Source organism: Lichenostomus cassidix, chromosome 1 (genome assembly GCF_008360975.1).
Source record: "Lichenostomus cassidix isolate B80296 chromosome 1, HeHo_3.0, whole genome shotgun sequence".
Lineage (NCBI taxonomy): Eukaryota > Metazoa > Chordata > Aves > Passeriformes > Meliphagidae > Lichenostomus > Lichenostomus cassidix.
The window spans coordinates 75,521,376-75,545,766 of NC_139479.1; the positions used below are offsets into that span (position 1 = coordinate 75,521,376).

Here is a 24,391-nt window from a genome sequence, read left to right on the forward strand (position 1 = left end):
GATTTTAGAGGAAATACAGCAACTGCTTTCCTTTGTTAAGGTTTAAGTTAATATTGGTTAGGTATTTAGGTAAATTCCACTTTGCAAGCTTGCAGCACGTCAGATATGCTTTAAGCTGAGTATTGGTGCCAAGAGATACATTATGTTAGAAGATTCTGTTGTGAAAGAAGAAGTTAGAATACCATGGTAATGATAATCATTCATTTTTTCATGGGGTTTAAATCTCATTTTAAATTTGCAAAATTATTATTGGATGTGCTTCCTTATCCTCTCCATTTGCTTTCTCTTATTTCTCTAATATGGGTATCAGGTTTTATGGATCTATAATAGGGACTTTATGCATTCCTATTGTCTGTGTTTACATCAACCACAGCCTCCCCAAGAAGAGTAAAAAAAGTTATTTGTACCTTCCTACAATATAATGAAATGCACTCCTAGCAGTAAAAGACACAGGATGAAACAAAAATGCACGTGTAGAGGTTTAAAGATTACATTGACATATCCCAGCTTGGAAATACACTCTCAAAATGCAATGATTTCTGCTGGAAGACACTGGTTTAAATTTACAGATAACTGTAAATAACTATAAATTTCCTTGAAGACTTCCATCATGGGAAGGCACATCAAGATACAGACAGGCCTGTCTGGTCTGTACTGTTCTTGTGATGGAATCAAGACATTCTTAGAGCAGCCAGTGCAAAGATATTACAGATTCAATAAATGAACATTCTTACTATTTGCTCCATAATTAATCTGGTAAGCAAATTCTGCAAGGTCTTAAGAGCTTAATCCAATGTTTTGGTTTTTTTTTTTATCAAATAGTAACATGATCTTTCAGATTTTAAAGCATCCTCCCACGGAGCACAAGTTTCAGCAGTATTTTTTCTTTCTGTGGTAATTCCCTCCTTGAACTGTAGGAAAGCTATTTTGCCAATTTTTTTCAATTATTGAAATTAAGTGTGCTACCTTACATAAGTAAATCCATATTTGCAAAAAAAATAACCTTATACATCAGGAAGAAAAAGTATGATAAAAGCAAAGAGGCAGAAATGAAAAATGCCTGTTTTAAAGCTTTGGCAAAGAAATTACACAAATGAATAAGCAAGAAAAATGACAAAATTAAGCCTTTTATGCCCAAATTTATGCTTCAAGGTCTATTCTCCAAATATGATCACATCTTCCACTACATACAGGCAAGCAGATAATTTTATCAGGGCACAGCTACTGAAATATATGTAACTAAAAGTAAAGAAACCCCAAGGGTTCCCTCTATTTCTTTTACGGTATTGTAAACTCAAGAGTAAATTCAGTGGTATCTTTTCCTCCACATCATAATTAGGAGCATTTTGGCTCTTCACAGTGTTAGGACAGAGAGATAGTAATAAGTGCTCCAAATTCCCCATGAAAACAAATTAACAATGAAACTATCAGAGATTCAGTAACAGTCTCCCTGCTTGAGCTCTCCTGGTTTATAGCATTTGATTCCTGTATGTTTCTAAGCAGTGTCCCCCATGAAGATTCAAAGCCCTTCAATTGCTGGTCACATACCAGGCACAAGCATTTGGGTTTTATCACACTATAAAGATGGGACAAACCAGCAGAAGAGGCCAGAGATTCCACAGTAAGAATGGAACCTTCTGCCTGAGCATCACACACGTGTGCCTTGCACTGCAGGCCAATATGAGAACCATAAAAGGCAGCAAATCAAGATATCTGGGCTTAATTGAAGCCCAAAGCTCTGCAAGATGTCTTTTCCAGGACAGTGTAACATGTACATACCATATGAGGCAGTTTTAACTCAAAAGTATTTTCACTTTGCAAAACTTAATGAGCTAATATAGCAAGGTACTTTCTGAGGTTTTTTGTAAATGTAAGTAAAGCATAAAGTGCAGTACTTTTACTATTTAAAGTAAAAATCCTTTCCCCATTACAGAAACAAACCTTTGTCAGGGTAACTATCTAAATCCAGTTACAAACAGTATCGTATTTGAGAATTCTTTGCTATAAAAAGTAGCTATCATGTCACAAATATTTAAACATACAAATACAAGCTTTGTACAAAAGTTAAAACAATTCTTTGAGCCAATACATTTATGTTTTCCACCCCACTACTTTTCAACAGAAGTCTATACAGAAAGCTACATGTTTATATACAAACTAAGAAGACTTGCAAGAAAGTCAGGTTATCTAGAATTCCCAGATTTACTGTCAGCACTTGTCAAACACAATACTTGGAGAGATAACCTGAAGACATGCAATGTTACACATTTTAAATAATCCAATTACTTGACTGAATATCAGTTAAGTGCCATGTCCTACTCATGCAGAACTTCACAAAGTAAATATGAGCAGAAAATTCTAAATAGATCAAGCAAGGGCAAAATATTTCAGAGTCCTGAAAGATTTTTAAAGTTCATAATGGCTGTCGATCCCACAGCATGTTTTAAAAAACAAAATAAAAACAAACCCATGCCAAAATTAAATTCCACCATCATCACTACACTTTTAACACTTTATTAAAAATACAGCTGCAACATATCTACTCTGTGTTAGTGTTCTACTCTATTTATAAAAGCAGTACAGATTTTTACAGTATATAATTCAATTTGGCAAACTGACCTATCTTGTGCAGGATGAATTCTTCAACACGGCAGAGATGTGGTAGAAGAAGCCCATTCTAGACTCTACTACGGCATCTTGGAGTGCCAGAAAAAAAAATTAAAATAATCTGAATAATCTAAATAATTTCATCCATTTTCTTAGGAATATGAGAAGTATCTCTCAAGCAGTCATGTGCTCTCACAGAGCACTGTATCAAAACCTGCCTACAAATTAGTAACACTTTTCTTGTCTCTCCCCTTTCCTCTACACTTCTGTGAAGAGGTGGAGGCTTTTGGGATGAGTCTCAACAAACACACCATTTCTGCCAGAAAATACATTTTTGTATCTGACAGATCCACGTGCACAGCAATGGGGTTGAGCTCCATAGCTGCAAAATTTAGCAGGGTGGGGGGAAGAATATTCAAAACATCAAATTCCATCTAACAGGTAAGAAGTAATCTCAAAGTGCTGCTGGAGTCCTATTTTGAAACAATAGCAGCTTGAATTGGCCCCTATTGAAAATTAACAGCATGACTTGCTATACCATTGAAGTTCACTTAATTCAATTAATCATTAACTCACCTAAAATGACCATTAACCTTTGACTTGAACAGATCTGACTTCACCAGAGTTGACTGATACCCTATCACATGTCAGAGGAAGAACAGCTCTAACAACCATGGAATACATAGAAACAGTTAAATTCAAAGATGGATTCTGATTTAATCAGATTACAATCCTCTCTTGCTCTCCCTTCCCCCCATCCCACTAGAAAGAACTGTGATGTAAATTGACTGTGAATACAAATCTTTCATTCTAAGATAAGAATTGCTACTTTAAGCTCAAGTTCTTTTAAAAGACTGAATAACAAGACAACATAGGAAACAACCACAGCAATGTACATGTTAAGCTGCAAAAGTAATATTCAATCTTAGCATTCCATAAACAAAGGACTTAGAAGTAATTATGACTACATTTCAGGCTTGCCAATCCCCAATTCTTCAGAGACACATCCATACTTTAACTGAAGGAAAAAACCCTAATATTTCAATTTTTCCAGCTGTATAAACCCTATTTGTGTGTGGCTCTTTACGGGCGCTGAAAAAGGGGAAGTAAAAGCAAAAGCAATCTATTCAGAATGCATCTGAGAATCATTAATACTATTTTTCTGATTGTTTAAATTTTGTGCATTTATTGCTTGAATAGTGAAAGAGGTTTAGAAAAAATATCACCAAATACTTCAACAGATGTTAGGTGTGCCATAATTGCTTTCTAGAATTTAGGCCTAAAATTGGACCAAAAAGTTCCTGTGCTTAAAACTCTAATCTCTACTAAGTATTTTTATTTCAGAAAGTAGAAATCCTTCAATTTTTTCAGCTGAATACTCATCCTAAGGTCAACAGAGAATGGAGCATGCAAATTCTAACTACTTTCCGATAGATATCCAAGAGAAAAAAAAACAACAAGGGCTGTGATGCTGATCTTATTGTACCTTTTCCTCCTGAACAGATAAAGACCTACTGCACCATTATTTTATTTCCTGCTTTGTCAGCTTCATTTGACCTTCCAAAGCAAGGACAAGAGTTCTGGGCTCAACCAACAGAGTGCCAACCTTCACTTTCTGGTGCAGATGTTGTTTTGAAGCCTTGATGGGATCCCAGCACTATCATAAAATCACTCATTTCTTGAAGTCAAGAAACAATAGCATTCCGGAAACAGGTGGCATTTGTTTAAATTGTCAAATACGCAAAAGGGATAAAAAAAATGATTGTAGGAACAGAATCAACAGATTTGAAACAACCACTTTTGGCATTTCACACCCTGACTGTGCTGAGTTCCTCCCCTAAACTGCTATCATTTAACTCCTGGAGATAAAAATAATCCAAGAGGAGTACCAAAGAACACTGTCCTGTGATCTTACAAGTGTCTTATGCAAAGTTGTTTTGAGAGTAATCTAAAAAGTTAAATCTTAAAATACATTCTTTCAGCTGGAGGAAAAGGAGCTGGAAATCTAAGCAGGTAATTACTGTGGAAAAACAGCATACAATACTTCTATGCAAATTCACTCTCCATTGTAAATAGCTTTCTAGTCTAATTCAGTACTCAACCCTTCCCCACCCATCTAAAACAAAACCACCTTTTGTAAATACACTTGTTTCTAATGTGTTTCACAAGGTCAACAAACTCAAATGCTAGAAATATTATTGGGATGATGCCTACGCTAAAAAAATCCACCCCCAGAACTCTGCCCTCAAGGTGGTGGCAAGATCCTGTTTTTTCTTTGTTTTGGATAAGGCAGTAGTAGACCTGAGATGCTGGAAGTAGTTTTAGACTTATCTGGAATTTGGTAATTCCATTTGGAAGCCCAGTTACAAATGGGAATTCAGTGCAAAGTAGGTTGAATACTAACACCAAAAAGAACTTTCTTGAACATGAAAGCTAACCTCAAGTGATTAAGGAGATGACCCATAAGATATCCAAGTGATTCTGACTGTAGGTGGCTTGAATGCATTTAATAAATACTTCAGGAAGAGCCAAGCAAATTCAAGAAGCCATTACACACCACAAGCAACAGTGGTTTGAAATCATGAATAGCCTAGCACCTACCTTCTCAGGTTCCTGATGAACCTCCAAACCAGAGTGTCCTAGCTTGGGGACTTCCATGTCCACAGACTGATTGCCAAGATTTGCCTCTACACATTGTAGACATGCACAAAGCTCCTATACAACTTTTTTGTTTGTTTTAATTTATTTGTGCATTGTATGCACAGTATGTACCATTAAAAATGGAATTGAGTACCACTTAGAGTCAATTAAACTTCTACATTGTTATAAGAGATGGGGGAAAAGGAAACTTTCTGATTTTTCCCCTTTTTTTGTGTAATTTTATATACAAATTTCCTAGTACAGATCTATTTGCTGCTTTGAATTACAAGATAGTTGTCCTCTGACAAGATCTCCAAGAGGATAGAGCAAATGCTAAGAAAAGCATTGTGCATGTGGATGCCCACTACAAGAAAAAAAGAATGCTGAGCTTCTGGCATCATTGCTCAACTGAAACAAGAAAGCAAAACACAGCAGTGTACTCTAACAAACAGCCACCATTAGCATTCTGCATTTGTTTGTTTGGTTTTGAGTTCTTTGTCTCCAGTACATTTGAGTTGATTTTTTCAAAGTTCAGCTTGAAACTAACTGCTGTAAACAACGTCACTGCCAGGTATGAGCTAACAGTTCTGTAGATGGTTAGTTGTTAGGAATTTAATAACCTCATGAACGACTTGAGGTGTGAGTCAGCGAAGATCACGAGCACCAATTGCTAGCGGCAAGAGAAGAATTCAGTTCCCACAAGAAAAGACACCACATTTTAGAACTTCTGACCTATTCTCTGTGGCTCAATTAATATTGATTTCATAAATCATCATAATCCTATTACATTTTTAAATCAAGCATCTGATGCTACCTGAAGCATTTGTCTTTATATAATTCTCTTCAGGAAAAAAACCCCAAACTTCAAAACCAGCAGTCACAGCGTGAAACACATATGCTTTTCAGTGCACTTTCCTACACAGCACATGCTAATAAAAAACAGACCCTAAAATAAAATGCCAGAATATCAGAATGTATTTATTTGTCTTGTTTTCTTTTGATTCTGAAGAGCATGGTCTTATACTGCAGATATTCAATCTCACTGATATATAATTAGCCATAATACAAAATAGACACAAACTTGTTAAAGGCACAAGACAGAATTCCATCGAGTTAATAATGTTTATTATTTTCATCACCAGCAGCCATAAACCAGATAACACAAACAGAATAAAAGAGGATCAAAACAGGGGAATTCCTAGGGAGAACTCCAGGTGACAGAAGTTGGATAATACTAGGAGGAGCTGGGCAAACCTTCTTGCAAAATTTATGCCCTCAGTGTATACTGAAGAAAAAGATAGATGATCATTAAAAACATAGTTTTTGCAGCTGTCCCATCCATGTAACATTCTGCGTTACATATAAGGTTTGAAACAGGTAAAAACCATGCATCCTTTTTACACAAAACTTCCACTGAGCATGACAAATGGCTGACCTTTACATTCACTGTCAATCTTAAGTATTTAATTTTTGTGCAAAAATATTTACAAAGGGGGCTGAGAGCAGGGCGATGTGTCTAAAAAGCAAATGGCAAAGTGATAGCAAGTGCTGGTATTTCTGAGGAATATTTTCTGAGGAATATTCTGAGGAATTTCTAACAGTTGCTAGATTAGAAAAGCATACCCTCTTCTCAGAGTAAGGGCAAGTTACATTAAAACTTCATTACTATGGCTTTTTTATATTATTAGTTCGTTGTCATCCATCTCGTTATTTTTGCATTGAAAATGCTATTTTCTGCAAAACTTTTCAATTGTACAAAAAAAATTATAGCTTGGCTGAATCACATGCAACTGGAGCTAATATCCATGTTCTGCCATCAAATAGTACAGACATGCATTGCTGCAGATCACATGCCTTCACAAGCATTCCAAACCAGAGGAAGAGACAAAACCAGCAATTGTTGCTAGCTTGTTTTATCTTTTAATGAAAAAAGCTAGAAAAAATTGGGGACCACTGTCTCCCAAACCAAATTTGCTGGCAAAAATCTTAAAAACTGGAAAGGTTTTTAAAGCATGAATCCTTTGATGTTCACAGATAAAAAACAAACAAAAACAAAAAAGAAGCTGAAAATGATTTGAGGAACAAGGCAGTCTGCTTAGCCAAGAAAGTCAGAGAAATTGCTAACAACTCATGCATAAAATTACTCTAAACTAGACATGGTATATCTGAAAGTGGCTGTGAAGATAAATCTGGCTAACTCGAAGCAACATTAAAAAAAACTACCTAAAATGCATTAAACAGCCACAGCCACAGATAAGATTTTTTTTGTCAAAGAAGAACACCCCTTCTATGGAAGAATTAAGTGCTTGTAAATAAAAGATAAGAAAGCACCAAAATTAGAAATCAAAGATAGCAAATAAAAAAACCAACTCAAACAAATAAATCACTGCATTAAATAAGAAATTGATTAAAACAAGTATGAAGAATAGCACCATAATTCTGTTTATGTGGAGTGTGTCATGAAGTTTAACTAAAGCTTCTTCTTACATATTTTATGTAATGGGCTCACTGGAGTAGATAAGTTATATTAAAATAGCAACTAAAAATGCACAGGTTATAGGAAATGCAAATAAAACTGCTCTTATTAGATCCCAGACTGGAAAAAAAAAAGCCAAAAAAAATGTTGTGCTTAACTACTAAAGAGAGACCCCTCAACTCTAGTATTGCCTCAAAAAATGTTAATGGAGCTATCAACCTAATTCCAAATATTTTTTACTGATAGGAAAAATAAAATCACTTAAATCACTTATATTGAATGATGAAATAATTTGAAACTTTTTTTTTTTTAATAATCACATCTTGACAGAAGAAGTCTTGTTCAGAGGTGAATTTCCAATGCTAAGGTGTATTAGGATAGATTTTCAATGCTAAGCTTGAAATAGAAATGTAATCCTCACAATAAGGCCCTAAGCATATGGTAGGTTTTTACAAATCTTACCAAGTCAGAGTATCACTGCAGACTGAAGTAGAACTTCTCACTGGCCTGCACAGTTGTAGACATTCTTAAAAAAAAGGAGGTGAAGGCAGAAGGAGGCACAGAGAAGGATTCATCTATACAAAGCTGTCTTTGATGATAAGGAAACGTCTATCTTGCTGGGGCATGTTGAAGATATGGATAAATTCTAGGTCACTGCTCTAGGGAGATCAAAAATTGAGCCTTACCCTATAAAAGCACACAGTATCATTCAAGCTCTGTTAGACTTGAATTTGATTCCTGTCAGTTTACCTTTTACTCTTACAAGCTTCTTTGATGTACATGACAATCCATCAGGCAATTGGTCCTTTAGAAGCTAGAAATCCCTTCTTTGAAGCTTCAAGTGAAATAAATCAGCTGTCAAGCTTCATGAACTCTGTTTTTTTCCTAAATAGTTTTAAATGCCTGTTTAATGTCCAAACAATAAAATGTCTTTTCTTTGCTACGTTTAGGTTACAAGTAAAATGAATGTTGTCTTTGTTCTCAGTCACCTAATTTTAAATGCAAAACCATATGTCTTTAAAAAAGTTATTGACCAAATCTAAGACATATAACTGAGATACTGCAGATTTAGTTTAAAAAAATATATATACTATGTAATTTTAACAGCCAAAAAATAATATGCAGCATGCCAGAGAGTACATACACAACATTTCTTTGTCTCTTTCCAAACTGGATACACCTGAAAAATGCATGTGGTTTTATACCTGCGTAGCAGCAGTTCAATGATTTCCCTCCCCTACATTTAATTTTCAGTAAAATTAAACCTCCCCTCCCCCCCTGCCAAAAGTTAGTTGAAGACTGTGACCAAATACCAGTCATCTTTGATGACAGTTTTCTGACTATCACAATGTTGTAAGGTGAGGATGAGGTAAGCCTTGCAAGTGAAAACAAGCAGCTCAGACCTTCTGTTCAATGACTCAGAAGGGAAAAGGAAAAATTTAAGGGAGAGGAGACTTGAAAATAGATCATAATAATAGATACACTTGGAAAAGACTAAATTGGAGTTTCCTCTCCGCATTACATAGAACTTTAAAAAATACCAACAAGTCCTAAATTCCCTCTTGTACTGCCAAATTACTTATTTTTAGAAGCCACTACACTTATGAACCATCTTACATCCTCTCAGATGTTTTAGGAGACACATGGGGGCCAGGTGGTATGTAAGACTCACAATACTGAATTTATCCGTTCTGAAGATGGATTATAACCCAAATTTCTTACCAATGGGGGTTAAAGCACTCCAGCTGCTGTGCTACTGTGTAAAAGCATCACTACAACTGCAGCAATGCTTTGCAATGAAGAGTGGCTGTGTTTCTGAAGCCTAGAAACATTTCCAGGATTAGACTGCTGAGGGAAGACTATTTTGATGACATTAAAGAGGCTTAGATTCAAGACAAGGTGAGCTGTTCAGTTCTGCAAATGCAAAATTTCTCTGTGTGTGCAGACAGAACAATAAGCAGCTAGTAAATTTTACTGGCAAAAGTTCAGACAACCATTTACTTAGGAATGCACAAGTTGTAAAGAACATATTCCTCTTTTTAGGCCTTTAAATACTTCCTGTATCTTACTAGGGACTTACATGATTTTTTGCAGTCTTATGTTACATCATAGAAAACTTGTTTACCTTTTAGTAACCCACTTAAAACTGGCTGAAACATAAAAGTAGCAGCAGAATTTAAGGGATTCACAGCTGACTCAGCTGACAAAGGTACTGCTGAATACTTTCCGCTATAATAAATCAAGCTATAGACCACGAAGACAGTTTTTTGACAAGCATTTTTAAAGTCCTGCATGGTTTCTATTTCTTGAATTTTTTCTATTTTTGTGACACGAACCATTAAAAAACAACTGTGAACTGCCCCATTATATTTCTGATAAAATGCTAGATATGTAAGTAACTATAAAAATGTTTCTTCAAGCAGAGCAAAGAGAGTACTTACCAATATTAATTTCATCATCAGTTTCAGCATCTCCAATACACTCAAACTGAAAATCTTGTAAAGACTGTGAAAATTTTTGTACTGCCATGGATAAATCTAGAATTCAAGAAAAAAAACAAAAACAAACAGAAAATCAGAAATACTCCACTAAAACTTCACTGGAACAAGGCATCATGCGCTTCTCCACTAAATATTTTTTCTATGTACAATGTTTCCTTTCTAGTATCTTTTTTGGACATTAACCTTGTTTTAAAATCACCGTCACAAATTCAAAATCAAAGAACCTGAATATCCCAGAGACCTACGAAACAGGCTGATGCAAGACCTTGAACATTATTACAGGTATTACATTGACAACTGAAGAACTGTTATACTTCTTGAAAAACAAGAAACTAGTGTAAGAAATTAATGTCTAGTGATAAATTGCATATGTGAGTAGACCACTCTTTAAAATATTGCAAAATTAGTTGTAGATTAAAATAAAGCTCATGACAGTTTCTTTCATTAACATTATCAAAATAATTACATTCTAATTATTCTGATATGCCACACTGTATAATGTTTCAGTGCAAAAGCTTCGTAAAAAGAAATTGAAGAGAAAAAAAACCCACAAGAATTTGCCAATCAACAAGGTAGTCCATGGATTATGAACACTATTTTCACTGAATTTCACAAAGCCATCCAACTTTATAGAACAAAACTTCATTATAATTTTACGCAACAAAAAAATACAGAATATCAACCATATAAATCTGTTCTCCTCTTTTTTAGATATACTAATAGCAAATGCAGAAATGAATGTGATAATGAATGGACTCAGTCAAGACTTAACTACCAGTCCAGATGAGCCCAGAAAATCAGCAACCATCTTCTATGTCCTGGAATCTGTATCTATGGTATCTATTTTGATGTTAGGTAAATTGTCAATTAAGATTCTGGCATCTGCTAAATCTAAGTAAAATTCATGAAAACGGTAAGTTATGAGTAAAAGCCAAGTCGTAAATTCTGTTTCAAAAGCATCACATATCTGCCTCCTTCCTTGGGGATGTTCAAAAGATGTCTGGACATGGTCCTGGGTAACTGGCCCTGCTTGAGGCAAGGGAGTTGTACCAGATGACTTTCATGAGTCCCATCCAACCTCAGTCATTTTGCGATTCTGTGATTTCTTTAACCCTCTGTTATTGTAAAGCCATAAACACTCACTCCCTCAATGCTGGACACACAATTAAGAGGGCTAGCCTCCATCCAGGCAGGAATAAAACCTAATATATAAATGTAGAAATTGGCCTAATGTCCTAAATCATGACACAAATAACCCCCATACAAACAAAGCATAATTTAAATTTGAATGATCTCCAACAATAAGAACCGTTTCACCATCCTAAATGAAATTAGGATTGAAAAATCTTCCAAACACCTCCAAATAAAAATCCACAAAATCAGATGAATGATTGGGTTTTTTTAAATTAATCACTATCAATCAAGAGAATCCTCACCTGGATTTTTCACTGCACAGAATTTACTCAATGCCTGTTCCTTTTGTATTTTCACAGGCACAACTATAGAGTACTTTGGTCCAAAAAGAGAATCATCATTTTTAGACAATGCAGACATGAACAGATTTCTTCTATTAGTTAGGAATTCTGTATGCATATCTGAGAAATAACTAAGAAGTAAAGAATTGGGTAAACAAATTCTCTAACTTTTTGATAAAACACATGGAAAACAGGAAAGAATGATACCCAGAATTACTGCACCCTTACAGTACATTTCCTACTGTGCTGTACAGGAAGATTATATTATTAAGTGTATTAATAAATCAGATGCTAAACACAAAGTGTTTCCTACTGTTCGTACAGATGAAAACAAAATAATCTTTATAAGATGAAGCACTGTGTTTTATGCAAATACAGCATCTTTCATAGCTAAATAAATTATTGTTCTACATTTGTTAGAAAGGTCTAAAATTGAATTTGATCACAGCAGGATATTTTAAGATTAAAGGGAAGAAACACAGTTTTATTAGTCGCTCTTTCACCCAGTTACTATACTGACTCCTAAACCCTTCTACAAAACTGCTGTACACCAACTGATGCCAGAATGAATTACATGGCTTTAAGGTGATTGGATGTAAAAAAGATTTTATATTGCAAGTACACTGAAATGAAAAATTAACTGTTGCTAATAGGAATGCAGATTTATTTCCTCTGGACAATCTAATAACTGCCCGTGATGAACAGCATCTCTGTGAATGTGAAAGAAAATGAGGAAGAATGGGTTCTCTCGTATCATTCTTCCAAATATGAAGGGTTTGGTGGGACAAATGTCAAAGGAAAAGAAACGTTAAAAATATCAAAGGTGGAGCCCCCATTTTATATCCTGGATTATTGATACATGATGCTCATCTTCCTTTCACTGTGTCAGCAAATCAGACACAGCTTATACATTTTGAACCTGAAGAAGGTATGTCAAGCCTAAGTCAGAAATAGTGGGTATGAAGAATTAAGGCGCTTATTAGATAACTTGGTAAAATTATGTAGCAAGATACCATTTGGAGATATCTCACTCTGTATGAGGCCTTTTCTAATACCTTGAAACTATTAGAAAATACCATAATAAGATTAAAGCTGTTCAACGCAGCAAAGAATAAAATGAAGTTCCAAGGTTAGATGTTTCCTGTAACACTAATTTACAAGTTCTGTACAAAGTTAATTTAACCTGAAAATATAAAAAAATATTATTTTACAGAAAATTCCAGCTGACTTGGACAGCTTCCTAGAAGCTGAAATAGGAGTTACTCTTTAATACTCCAAGTTTGACATTACAGTTGAATCACCAACACTGGACCAAGCGGTGCTAATTGGTTATTTACCACTGTCTTAGGAGCATCATCACTTCAATTATAAAATTCACCCAGTCACAGAAAGGAGCAGCTGCATAAGCATACCTTCTCTAAAAGATACCAAGATTCAAAACTGAATTAAAACAGATTTAAGAGCAAGTGTCTCCAATCAAGAAGAGGCAAATGATGGACAAAAAAATGAAAAGAGCAGATAGAGCAGAGACCTATCCCAGTTTTACAAGATGTCATTTATCACCGTATATCCCAAAGTCTTAATGTCACTGAGAGCCCTCAATGCATGTTGGCTGCTTCCAAAAGGTAATCAGCACACCAAACAAATCACCCTTTTAGAATCTGCAAGCTATGTGGCATTATTAAGAGTTGCCCTTACTCAGCAGGTGTATCATAAAGTCACGTCTGTTCATTGAATCCCCATGAACTAGGACATTCACTTGGCTCAGGACAGAAATTTTCATTCAAGCAGAGACAACTGATCTTCTAAGCTACCATAAAAACCTCATCAGCTTTATTGACTAGCAGTACAAGTCTATCAATCCAGGGAAGAATGGCTGCTCAAAAGTCTCGAGCTCATAGATGTTGTGCCCCTGCTCTTCTGCAAGCACTCAAATTAAGTAATCTCTCTGGGTGCCAGCAAAAGAATGAAAATGCAACCCAACAGCCCTCATTTGCCAGAGGGAAAGTTCTGTTAATAAGTGTTTTCTGACAGTACTCACCTCTACCATTTGTTTCCTGTTTTCTCAGATTCCAAAGAAGGATTCAGTTCCATTTTATGCAGTGAGGCATAGTCAAGAGTAGCCATCTACACACTACTTACTGTGAGTGCAAGCAGATAATTTCAACAGAGTTGCCTGTTTTAGTAAGTCAAGTCAACTGGCCAAAAAGATTTTTTTTTTTTTTGTGTGGAGCTGGCAGAGGAAGTACTAAAGAAGCTACTACACCGTGACCGGAAATAATAAAGGGATAACTACAACAAAGCTTAACCACAACAAAGTAATATAACGCTAGTATTGCATATGGATACATACAATACCAACCATCAGTATCATAATGCTAACAAAAGAATAATAGAAGTCATCATCCATTCAGGAAATGCACTACTCTATTGTACTTCTCCCTGAAGTTTTATATTTTTGATTAATCTACTTAATATATTTTTTTCAATTAAAAAATGCAAAAAAATTACTCTGGAATATTCTAGAATTTGGGTTTATTTAAGATTCATGTTCTCTGAAATTGCCAAAAAAGAAGGTATGTAATACAAACTGTAATATAATAACTTATTTTAGGCATCATGGCCTTACAGAATATAGGATGATAAAACTATGATCCAGACCCTTTGTATTACCAGAATTGTTCTTCCACTTTTTTGTCCTAGACTTGTTAAAGAGATAATAAAATAATTTTTAATACAGATTCTTGAGGAGGAGACAAGAACAATACATTGCAACAATGTGATGAAATGATGGATGCTATTACCAAAAGGATGAAAAAATGAGTGTATGCTTTGGCACAGCCCTTCACAACAAAGATAAAGTCCTACAGATAAGGACACTTGACAAGATTTCCACAAGTTGGTAAGTACAATGAATTTTTTCAGTGGGCTGGGAAGACTGTCATTTGTTTGGTTTTGCCAGTCTTGTGTCTGGAAGAATAGCAGAAAGTCCAAACTCTTGATAGGAATTAATCAACCTCCAAAAGCAAAACTTTATGCACTTGCAGAGGACTCATATCCCTACCCTAGAAGCAGCCTGCCAGAAAGTGTTCTCAGCCCACACATCAAAGCCAAAGTCTTCCCACTTGTTTGCTTACAAAGATGACTTCATTAGCAAATGGAGTTCCAATAACCAAAGCTCTTCCTGACTGATGTCAATCATCCTGGAAAAGCTTGGTATCATTCACTGGGGTAATAAAGAAAAACAGCAGCTGAAACCTAGTGAGAAGATTAAACATGCCTAAATGAACTCCTGAGCATCAGCTGGAATGCAGTAAATGGGACTTCAAACAACAGACACTCTGGCTAATACAGCAACAGCAACATATCTGGCCATCTGACACAAAGCTAGTTATTATTGCATGGCTTCAAAGACAGCAGAAGCAAAGGGCTGATGATTGGGCTGGCAGGATGTTAGAGGCAATCCTTCAGTCAGCTGAATCTCAGGACGGTTGAAGACTGGAAAGGAGATCACATACAGTCACCTTTGGTGTTTCAAACCTTTGGGGCAGTAGGATTCCACTACCAGATATGAATGGATGCATTGTGTGCCATGCTTGGTGAACTACCTCATTTGGTCATGCACTGACGTACAGGTTTATTAAAACTACTCGGCAAAACTAACAGTTAAGGCATTGTAATATGGGAATAAAACACAGCAGAAATTGAACAGTATTGCCAGAGTACTTGATAAAACAGCATGCTAAAATGCAGAGAAACATTTGTCTAGTTCTACGACTTCTACTCCTCAACACCTGAAAATGAGTCATTATAATGGATATTTTTTAATTGCTTTATAAATAGATTCATTTTCTTAATTTATTTCACAAGCAACTCTCATTCTAAAAATAATTGTTCTGGCTAAGTTATCTAAACATTTGAAAAAGTAGTTTTTGTCTGAGAGATTATTACTGTGACACAGCAGCTTCAAGCATAATTTGCCATGTTCTTACCACACTAAATGACAGAAGCAAGGAAACATTTAAAAATTCATAAAAGTGAAAAAAGGGCTTTCAGTATTACAAATACAGATCTGTAAAACACTAATTATTCATAAAAATGCTTGTGAGATACATGTCTCCTGAAATAGTTCATGACATGCTCTTTTACAGTGAACAGGGAACTTCCTTGGCTTTGTTATTTTATGAGGGAATGAGCTTCAAGGATGAGAGCTATATCAACAGCCAGAAATATGCTGGAGGAACAAGAACACCCCACTGAGAAGCACTGAACTTCAACAGCTTCTGTGTTTGCTACAGTCAATGTGATTGTAAGTAGAACATGTCACAGTGGGATATCTTTTTCCACACCATAGACTGTAAACACAGAAGCTGGCAGTACAATTATATTTAGGCAGTATGAATGATTAAGCAGTTAAAAGCAGTGATCATACAAGACTGCATATACCACTACTATATTCCAAATTTCTTCCTGGCTTAAGGGCTTTCTCATTAAAACTCCCAGCTTCACAGTAGTTGGTCTTAATTCAGAGAAGAGCACCAAAATGCATTTTCTTCACAATTTTTGCCCTTCCACTCTTCACTGCTTGCTACTAATTTAAAATGAAAAATAAACTACTATTAATGGTTTTAGGAAAGTACCACATTCAGAAAATCTTCCTATTTCATAACATATATGGTAACAGGTCAGCACAAATAAGGGAACCTGAAAACTTCTTACATATCAGCCCAAGCAGCAATCCTGAGCATAGGAATGTTGGCATAAATGCCAGTAATGCAATTAATTCCTTCAGCTGTACACGAAAAGAATTCTGGGGTTTGCTGCCAGAACAGGTAATCCCAATTTAATAAAACATCACCACCATAACATGTCTACATCACCTACAGTTGGAGAGCAATTTACAGTTACATTAACATGCCTTTTAAACACTGACAAAAAAATCTGTATAGTCAGCTGATGCAGCTTCTGATGTCTTTGGTTTCATGGCTTTCAATACTGGAGTCCTTCCTTTGCCTGGAATATTTACCATGGCATTTCTGTTTTTAGAAGTTGGTTTGATTAAATTATTTACACACACTTGTTATTCTTTCCTCCTCAGTTGAACTAATTTCTGTATCATATTAACTTTTCTGATTCTCGTAAGAAAAAAAAGACAAAAAAAGGCGGCAAAAACCCCTCTTAAGAGTGACCATATTTTATCCAAACTTTTCCTGAAGAATTTAATTTGGCAAAACACAGGGCAGGCTGGCACAGAGTAGAGACTATCTGCAAGGGCTGATGTAGCTAATGCTGGCCAGTTGCCACAATGCTTTTTAAAGAATCCACAAGAAGAGACCACAAGGGAACAGAGAATCCAGCACCCAGTGCCAGAGATTTTGCAGCTCTAGGGCCACTGTTGTGTATTGACACAGTCTTTCATTGTTGCTCTCAATGAACTCTTTATCCCCTTTATTGCCAGCTTCATCAGTGCATATTCTTTGCCAACTTGTTATTCATGGAACAATAATAAGCAACTAAAACAAACAAGTCTCTACCAACTCCCTACCCCTACAATTTCACATCGCTTTTTTACCTTAGGCTCTATGCTTTGCTCTAAATTTCAGGGAAGCTAATTTCTTCCCACAGTCTCCAGGGAAAGGACATCAGGAGAATATGTCAACATGTAGCCCATGCATTGCTGCATTCCTCTGGGGTTACATAAAGCACTGAAATTTTTCAGTGTCGTTCTCTTACTCATGAATATTTCCATGAGAAAAATGCACAATTTACTTTCCCATTCTAGAAAGTACTGAGAAATCTCCTTGATCAAATGCAACAAAATTCCCACTTTCTTAACACTATGAGGCAAGACCTACTAAAAAGTCTGTATGCTCTATAAACTTCATAGCTATTCATACCAACATTGTTAAGTCACAACTTCCTTATGTTAGACACTTTTGCAGTACTTTGGATATTCTTAGTATTTCTCTACAGTTAGGAACTAAATCTAATACAGTCTCAAAGACAATCCAAGAACACAACACTGATATTTAATGAGAGTGGGATTTTTACACCACATTTGCATGCTTGCTTGATAAAAAACATACTAGAACTTCCCTGAAAAAAGACTGTTGAATCAAATAATATTATACAGACAAAAGACAATATTGATAATATTTCATCCCTTTTTTCATTATTCTTCTCCTTACCCCCACTCACTTCATGCACAGATGTGGGAACCTAAGCTTATTCACACAATCAGAACAGAAAGAAATTAATTTTAGTATGCAAAAGCTGTAATGTCTATAAAATTACTAACTTGTTTTTGACTTTGCATAATTATAAATACATGAAATAATACAAATGCAGCTAAAAACGTTTGCCCTATAACCTTGAATGTGGAGGACACCACACAGTACACACTGCTCATCTGTTTCTCTGAAGTTAAAGCATATATGGAACTTCATAGCTCTTTCTCATATTAAGTGATGTCATTTTGTTTTGCTGCTCCCCCATTCTTGTATTTTATTTCTCATTACCTCATTCTTACAAAATCCTTTCTCAATATTTTAGTTTATAGGACTGTTTAACAATACTGCTGCATTTGATTAGAAAACAAACTGAGCTTACAGGGAATACCATGGTCTAAACCCTTCAATCACCAAACCATATTCACAGAATTACACTTTACAAGTGACCAATCACATGGTACAAGGCAAAACAGAAAATCTTCCTTTGCCACCACTGCAATTTTTCACAGTATTTTCCCACAAATATGGCTAGAATTTTCAGAAAGCATTTGGTTTCATTTTATTTCTGAAATTCTAAAGATTGGCTGTAGGGTATAACTTAGTACTATTTCTAGCATATAATTATATTTTTCTAAATTACATTCAATCAAAACATTTCTATACAATGACAGTTTTGCAGATATGCTTATTTTCATCCTGTAAGCTTTTTGGCCAAGATCCACTGTAAGGACTGAAATATTCCAGCATTTCTTCTGTCTTGGAGAGAAATAAATCTTCAAAAACAAGCATATTTTCCTGATTTTCCATTCTCAAATAATTGAATAGTATTACTAACTCATCTGCACTCTCAGTATTTTCCATGCCTGTTGATAAAACTACTCCATAGTTTTCTATCAGGAAGGTTTCAAAGATTCCTAAACTTTCATCCCTGCAAACTTGCTTTGACCCTCAACATACTTTCTCTCGCTCCTTCTGGGGATTTTAAATGCTCTTTCATGATCTTCCACATTCTTCCCCCACCCCACGGATGTTTATTTCCCAGAACAGTGTCAGACTTTTCCAGGGAGTTGGGTCCACATTCCAATATTCTCCCCCCAGACTCTCTCAATGAAACATGGTTTATCAGGCATGCTACGTCATTTCTCACTCCTCCTGGCACATCCCAGAGACACTGAGAAGGCAGAGAAGCGCCACAAAAAAAGAGGACATAGAAACTAAGAGCAGATGCTGCCAGAGGTTGAAAAAGCAGAGAGTGATTTCCTGTCTGGCAGCTAGGGAGTTGCCAGAAAAAAACATGGGAATTCCCAGATTTCTAGTGCAATGTAAGGTATTGGTGCATCAGATGATCTTTCACTAGTACTTGAAAAGACTTTTTTTTGTCTTTGTTCTTAATCTTACCATGCAGCCAAAGAAATTTTAAAAATACATGCGTCTATCTGCAGACAATGAAAAACAAGGAAATACACAATATGATAATATAATATCAGAATATAATTAAAACCTATGCTGCATCACATTCTTAAGGAGACACAGTTCTGACTATCTAACCAAGATCAGTTCTGCCAGTTCTGTGGTGTGCACATACAGAATGAGATGCAATTTCCCCACTACTACCCCATCCCAAATATCTATCCAGAGGAAAAAAAAAAAAAAAAAAGGATTATTTCTGGTATGAACAGGGAGCTTTAAGAAGCTGCTTCTAGGAAACCAAGAATAAATCACTGCAGCAATTACCATGCAGATCTTCAGCTGCAAAAATTTCTGCAATATATCTTTCAATGCTTTTATGTGCCATGATTTTTACATTAAGTAGAGCTGCTCAAAGGAGGATCGGTCCCACTGGCCTGTGCTGGATGGTGGGGGAGGGATGAAAGGAATGAAAGCAGTTATCAAGGCATTTGTAAGTAGTGAGCTCTTGGAACAACATTAGAGTTGAGGGTCATGGGAAACAGAAGCATAGCTCACCCTTCTTCCTGGCAGTTTTCTGTGCTTAGGCAACAAAGTAAAATGTGTTGTAAGACCAGAAGGAGGAGGAGAGGGGAAAAAAATTTAAATGTGTATATTTAGGTTATTTAAAAAAGAAGAAAATACTACCACTCAGCTTTAAAGGAAATGAAACACTTTCCATATGAAATTCTTTCAGGTTCTTAAAGCTCAGGAATACAATGCTTGATTAAATTCTTTTGATCAGACAAGTAATATCACAGTCACATGTACTTCAATACTGCAACAAGGGGTGGGGGTGTGAGAGTTCTAACACACACAAACAGATGTAACATTTGTTTAGAGAGCCAGATATGCACTTCCACACATGGAAGACAGAACTGAGATTCCTAATCATGCAGGATTTTGTTCAGCCATGTTAAATGTCACTAAATGTCTTGACCAAATTTGGCCTAAAGGCAGTTTTTTTGCATTCAGTCTAGGTTAGAGCCAGTCCTCTGCTGCTCACTGCTCAGCTACTTCTCACTATTTAGAGAGAATGGATACTAAACACAACAGTTTCACACAGCAAACAAGCTTAACACGCTAGTGAAAACATCTTCTACCGTTAGAATGTGAAAGGAATTCACAAAATGCAGAGATGAGAGACATGAAAGCACTTAAAAGACTTTTAAAGATATGTTTTGAGGGTTTATATTAAATCACTTGCAGTATCCTAAACTCAAAAAGCTGAACCAAAGTACCTACATTCTAATAATGGGGGGAAAAAATATCAGCCAAATGAAATATGCTTCATTAACTAATGAAATGTACAAGTCAGTTTCACCAAGTGAGCTCTTGCTTAAACAAGTCAGAATTGAGCATTCCCAAGGAGTCTGGCATTAACTCCAATTTGCATGAGACTATTTCCTTAACACTTCTATTATAGTTTTTGCATCCTACTCTAAAGATTTATTGCATTCAGACAGAGAGAATAAGAAATAACCCCTGTAAAAACAAGTATTCATATGATGTTTCTTTCTATGTATAAAGCTATTTTAAAGAATAGATCTTTGTGTTAAAAAAAATAAATAAAAGGAGAGAAACATCCCTCATATTAATTTTGCTGGATTTTTTACTTACCTCGTTAGACAAAAATAAGGAACATGAATGACTTTCAGCTGAAGTCTGTCTAGTTTTTCTAAAGTCAACTAACGCGTAAGAAAGACTAACTAGCCTTCTACATAGTTCATGTACCATTTTTTTAAAATTTTAATTCTCTGGAATTTTGTTCTCCCCTGTCACAAAAAGATTTAGGAACATATGAAAACATCCTCTTGTTATCTTCCTGGCAGAGAGATATCCTTTAATTAATAATCTTACCATCCATTAGTACTAGTAGTGTTTATATTATGGTATGTGTAATGAGTTCTGAACTAACTACTATCACTAACAAATGAGACCATGTCATTAAAACAGATATGTAATAACTAGGTTGTTTTATTACTCTACACTCAGGCACAGTCAAGAAACAAATACTAGTAATTACTTGAAAATGGGGAGAAAGAGAAACATCATTAATACTACTCCATCAAGCCATGAGAGACCTGCAATTAAAAACAATGTACAGATTCTGTCTTACTCCTTGACACTGTCTCTTTATATCAAAGGTACAGGGAATTGAGGCAAAGGTAAATGGTAAGCAAATGGCAAGAATACCTTGTTTAAAGAAATGCACACACGGTAATCAGTCTGAAAGGGGTAACTGGGGAGCCACAAGAGTTCTACAAAATCACAAGCAGTAAGAAATGATCGTTGTCTTCCAAGTGAAAAAAATGGCTATCTAAGAGAGCAAGAAGCAAGCTCAAAACAAAGTAAGAAGATGCTTTTTCTTAAAATTGGCAGTTAAATAATGAATCTCACTATCACCGGATACTTTGGATATTAAAAATTTATGTGGGTTCAAAAAAGGACTAGACAAGTTCACAGAAGAAAAATCCACTGAGAGCTATTAAAGCCATAACTACCCCTTCCTCAGGAAATCTTCAAGCCCCAAACCACTGGAGGCAGTGGAAAGCTCACTACATTCTGCCTGCTGTTTTTCTCTGCCTTAGGCAGTCAGTCCTGTGCATGAGAGAAAAACAGAACTCACAGCACAGCACTCACTTGTATGTGGAGACAGGATGTAACACCAGATAAGCTTCATGTACAACCCTGCACAGTTGTGCTTATGCTCTTTGTAGGAAGATTTGGACACACATTTTGTAATTGCTTGAATGTCTCAAGACACCATTAGTTGATCACCAGCACCTGCTAGTAGGAGGTTATGACTCTCATGGATGAGGCGATACACCACCAGGGTAAGCCCTCTTCAGCTACCTATCCAGGGTCATCTGTTTTAGCAACAGACAACAGGAGGAGAACGAGCTGCATTCACACTGAAAAAGTAAGGATCATAAAAATGCTCTGTCTTACCAGCTGAACTACAGAAGATGTTCTCCAGTGTTTGAGCAATGACATGTAAATGAAAGTTGTATGATGTTCAACTGCTCCACAGGCAGAGGATGTGGGTGATTACAGCTTTAGTTATATTAGAAGGCTGTAAATCTTCCTGCAAGGACTTTTTCGGTGATTTGTACTATAAGGTAAACTAAGTATAACTCTTAACAGTAAAAATAACTTCAGTAATCAATAAATAGCTGACAAAAAGTTGATTTGGATGACCAAACCCAAACGGCTTCAATGAAGACTGATTAAAAAACTCCTTGCACATCCTTACCCTTCTCCTTCAAAATTTTTCCTAACTTATTCTTAGCATGAGGACAGTCACTATGTGAATAACTATTACATGATTCTTTTTTTTTTCCCCTCAGGGTTCAGTATTGCTCTTTCCTCTTCCAATTATTGCTCACTGCATAGCAAACAAGTCCAGTAATAAACACAGAATTATCTCAGTCTTCATGAAAGCCAAGTCTAGCAAAAGAAGTAAAATTTTATGTCATATGCAGCACCACTACCCTATTTACAGATGGAAATGCTGAAAGCAAGACTGCCTAAGGCAACACACCCCAAACTGGTGATTAGATAGACCCTCGTAGATCCCTACTTCTTGCCCATTATTCCAGATGCCATTCTGTCAGACCAGGAGATAATAACCAGAGCTGCAAACAACAAAACTTCTCACACTTCCCTCCCACCACAAAATCTGCAACTTCTTTCTTCCAAGGGGGCGCAATTTTGAAAAAAGTTTTATAATGAAAGAAGAAAATCCTAATTTAATTAAAATAAATAATAAAAAAATAAGCACACAACATTGTTTTGATCCATTTAATGTTGCCCCTACAGAACGTCCAGTTACTCCAGCTACAGTAGCTAGTGCTCTCTACTTCAACTCAGTCTCCATGAAAATGAGCACCCGACACACAAACATGCCTACTGGCTAAATAAGTAAATTTAATGCAGGATTTTTCCATATACCATGTTTCCCTGAGTTTTCAGGTGCTGCAGGATGTTATTTCTCTTTCTCAAAAAACATATAAATTTCCACAAACTAAGATTAAATCCAACTAAGATTACAATCTAACTTCATCACGGCTCCATCTCAACAATCAGTGTCTGGGGGAATATTAAGGAGACAGAAAAGAAAGTACTTCTTTGCATAAAAGTTCTAGAAGTTTAGGCAACTTTTCACCAAGAGAAATGGAAAAAAAATCCTTCTTTAAAGATATGACGCTGAAATAGCTGATAACAAAGTATTTGGAAAATACCCACCCATCTTGTTTCCACACACAATGGAAAAGTCAATAATAAGCCAATGAGTCAACAATTCACTGAGAGAATGAAGAAAAAAAAATCCCAGAAACACTTTGAGCCTGAAACAGTTATTTTATATTATTCATAAAGCAAAATTTGTTGTTTAACCCTAGGACTGTATTTTTATCCAAAGACTGACTGCAGAATGACCCTGACCTCACTGTATCATCATTTTCCCTGAAGTATGCTGCAAGAAATTGCACTTGGAGCACCAGCTTTGCATGGCTCACAGCTCGTTGACTAGATGAATTTCCATTCCATCACAGCCTGCTCCTTTCCCTTTTCTCCAGGAAAAGTGGCTTAAAGGAGTTGTAGATTTCATTTCAAATGCCCAGCAGCACTCAACATATGGCTTCCCTAGACTCCATTTAATAAAAGTGGGAACTTTTCCATTAAAGTATACTTTTGAAAAAAACATGAGAATTCAGAGCAAGCTTGAAACCAAACAAGTTCTGTAACTTGACCCAATTTTCAACTGATCAATTCCTTTTAAAATGAAACTGGAATTCTCTGCAGGGTGAAAAGTTTCAGTTAGTCTAGACAACATTTGCTGTTTACAATGAGCAAAACAAACCAAACAGAGCACAAACATGGTAGTCTGGATTTTGGACACTGCCTCTCAAATGCGGTATTTTTTTCTTTCTGTGAGCATGTAAAATGCTTAACTGCAACGGTTGGTCCTTTCAGAGCTCCTTGTCTGTTGACTATAATCCTTTTTCATCTGCA

General features: G+C 35.9%; 1 protein-coding gene across 3 annotated transcripts in view; it reads right to left on the minus strand.

The window, feature by feature from the left end:
- Positions 1–24,391, minus strand: part of ARHGAP42 (Rho GTPase activating protein 42) — a 141,394-nt gene that overhangs the window by 99,476 nt on the left and 17,527 nt on the right. For all 3 annotated transcript variants that reach the window (XM_085064512.1, XM_085064517.1, XM_085064506.1), the window contains exon 2: positions 10,165–10,260. In XM_085064512.1, the coding sequence (XP_084920638.1) occupies positions 10,165–10,260 (96 nt within the window). The remainder of the gene's footprint in view (positions 1–10,164; positions 10,261–24,391) is intronic.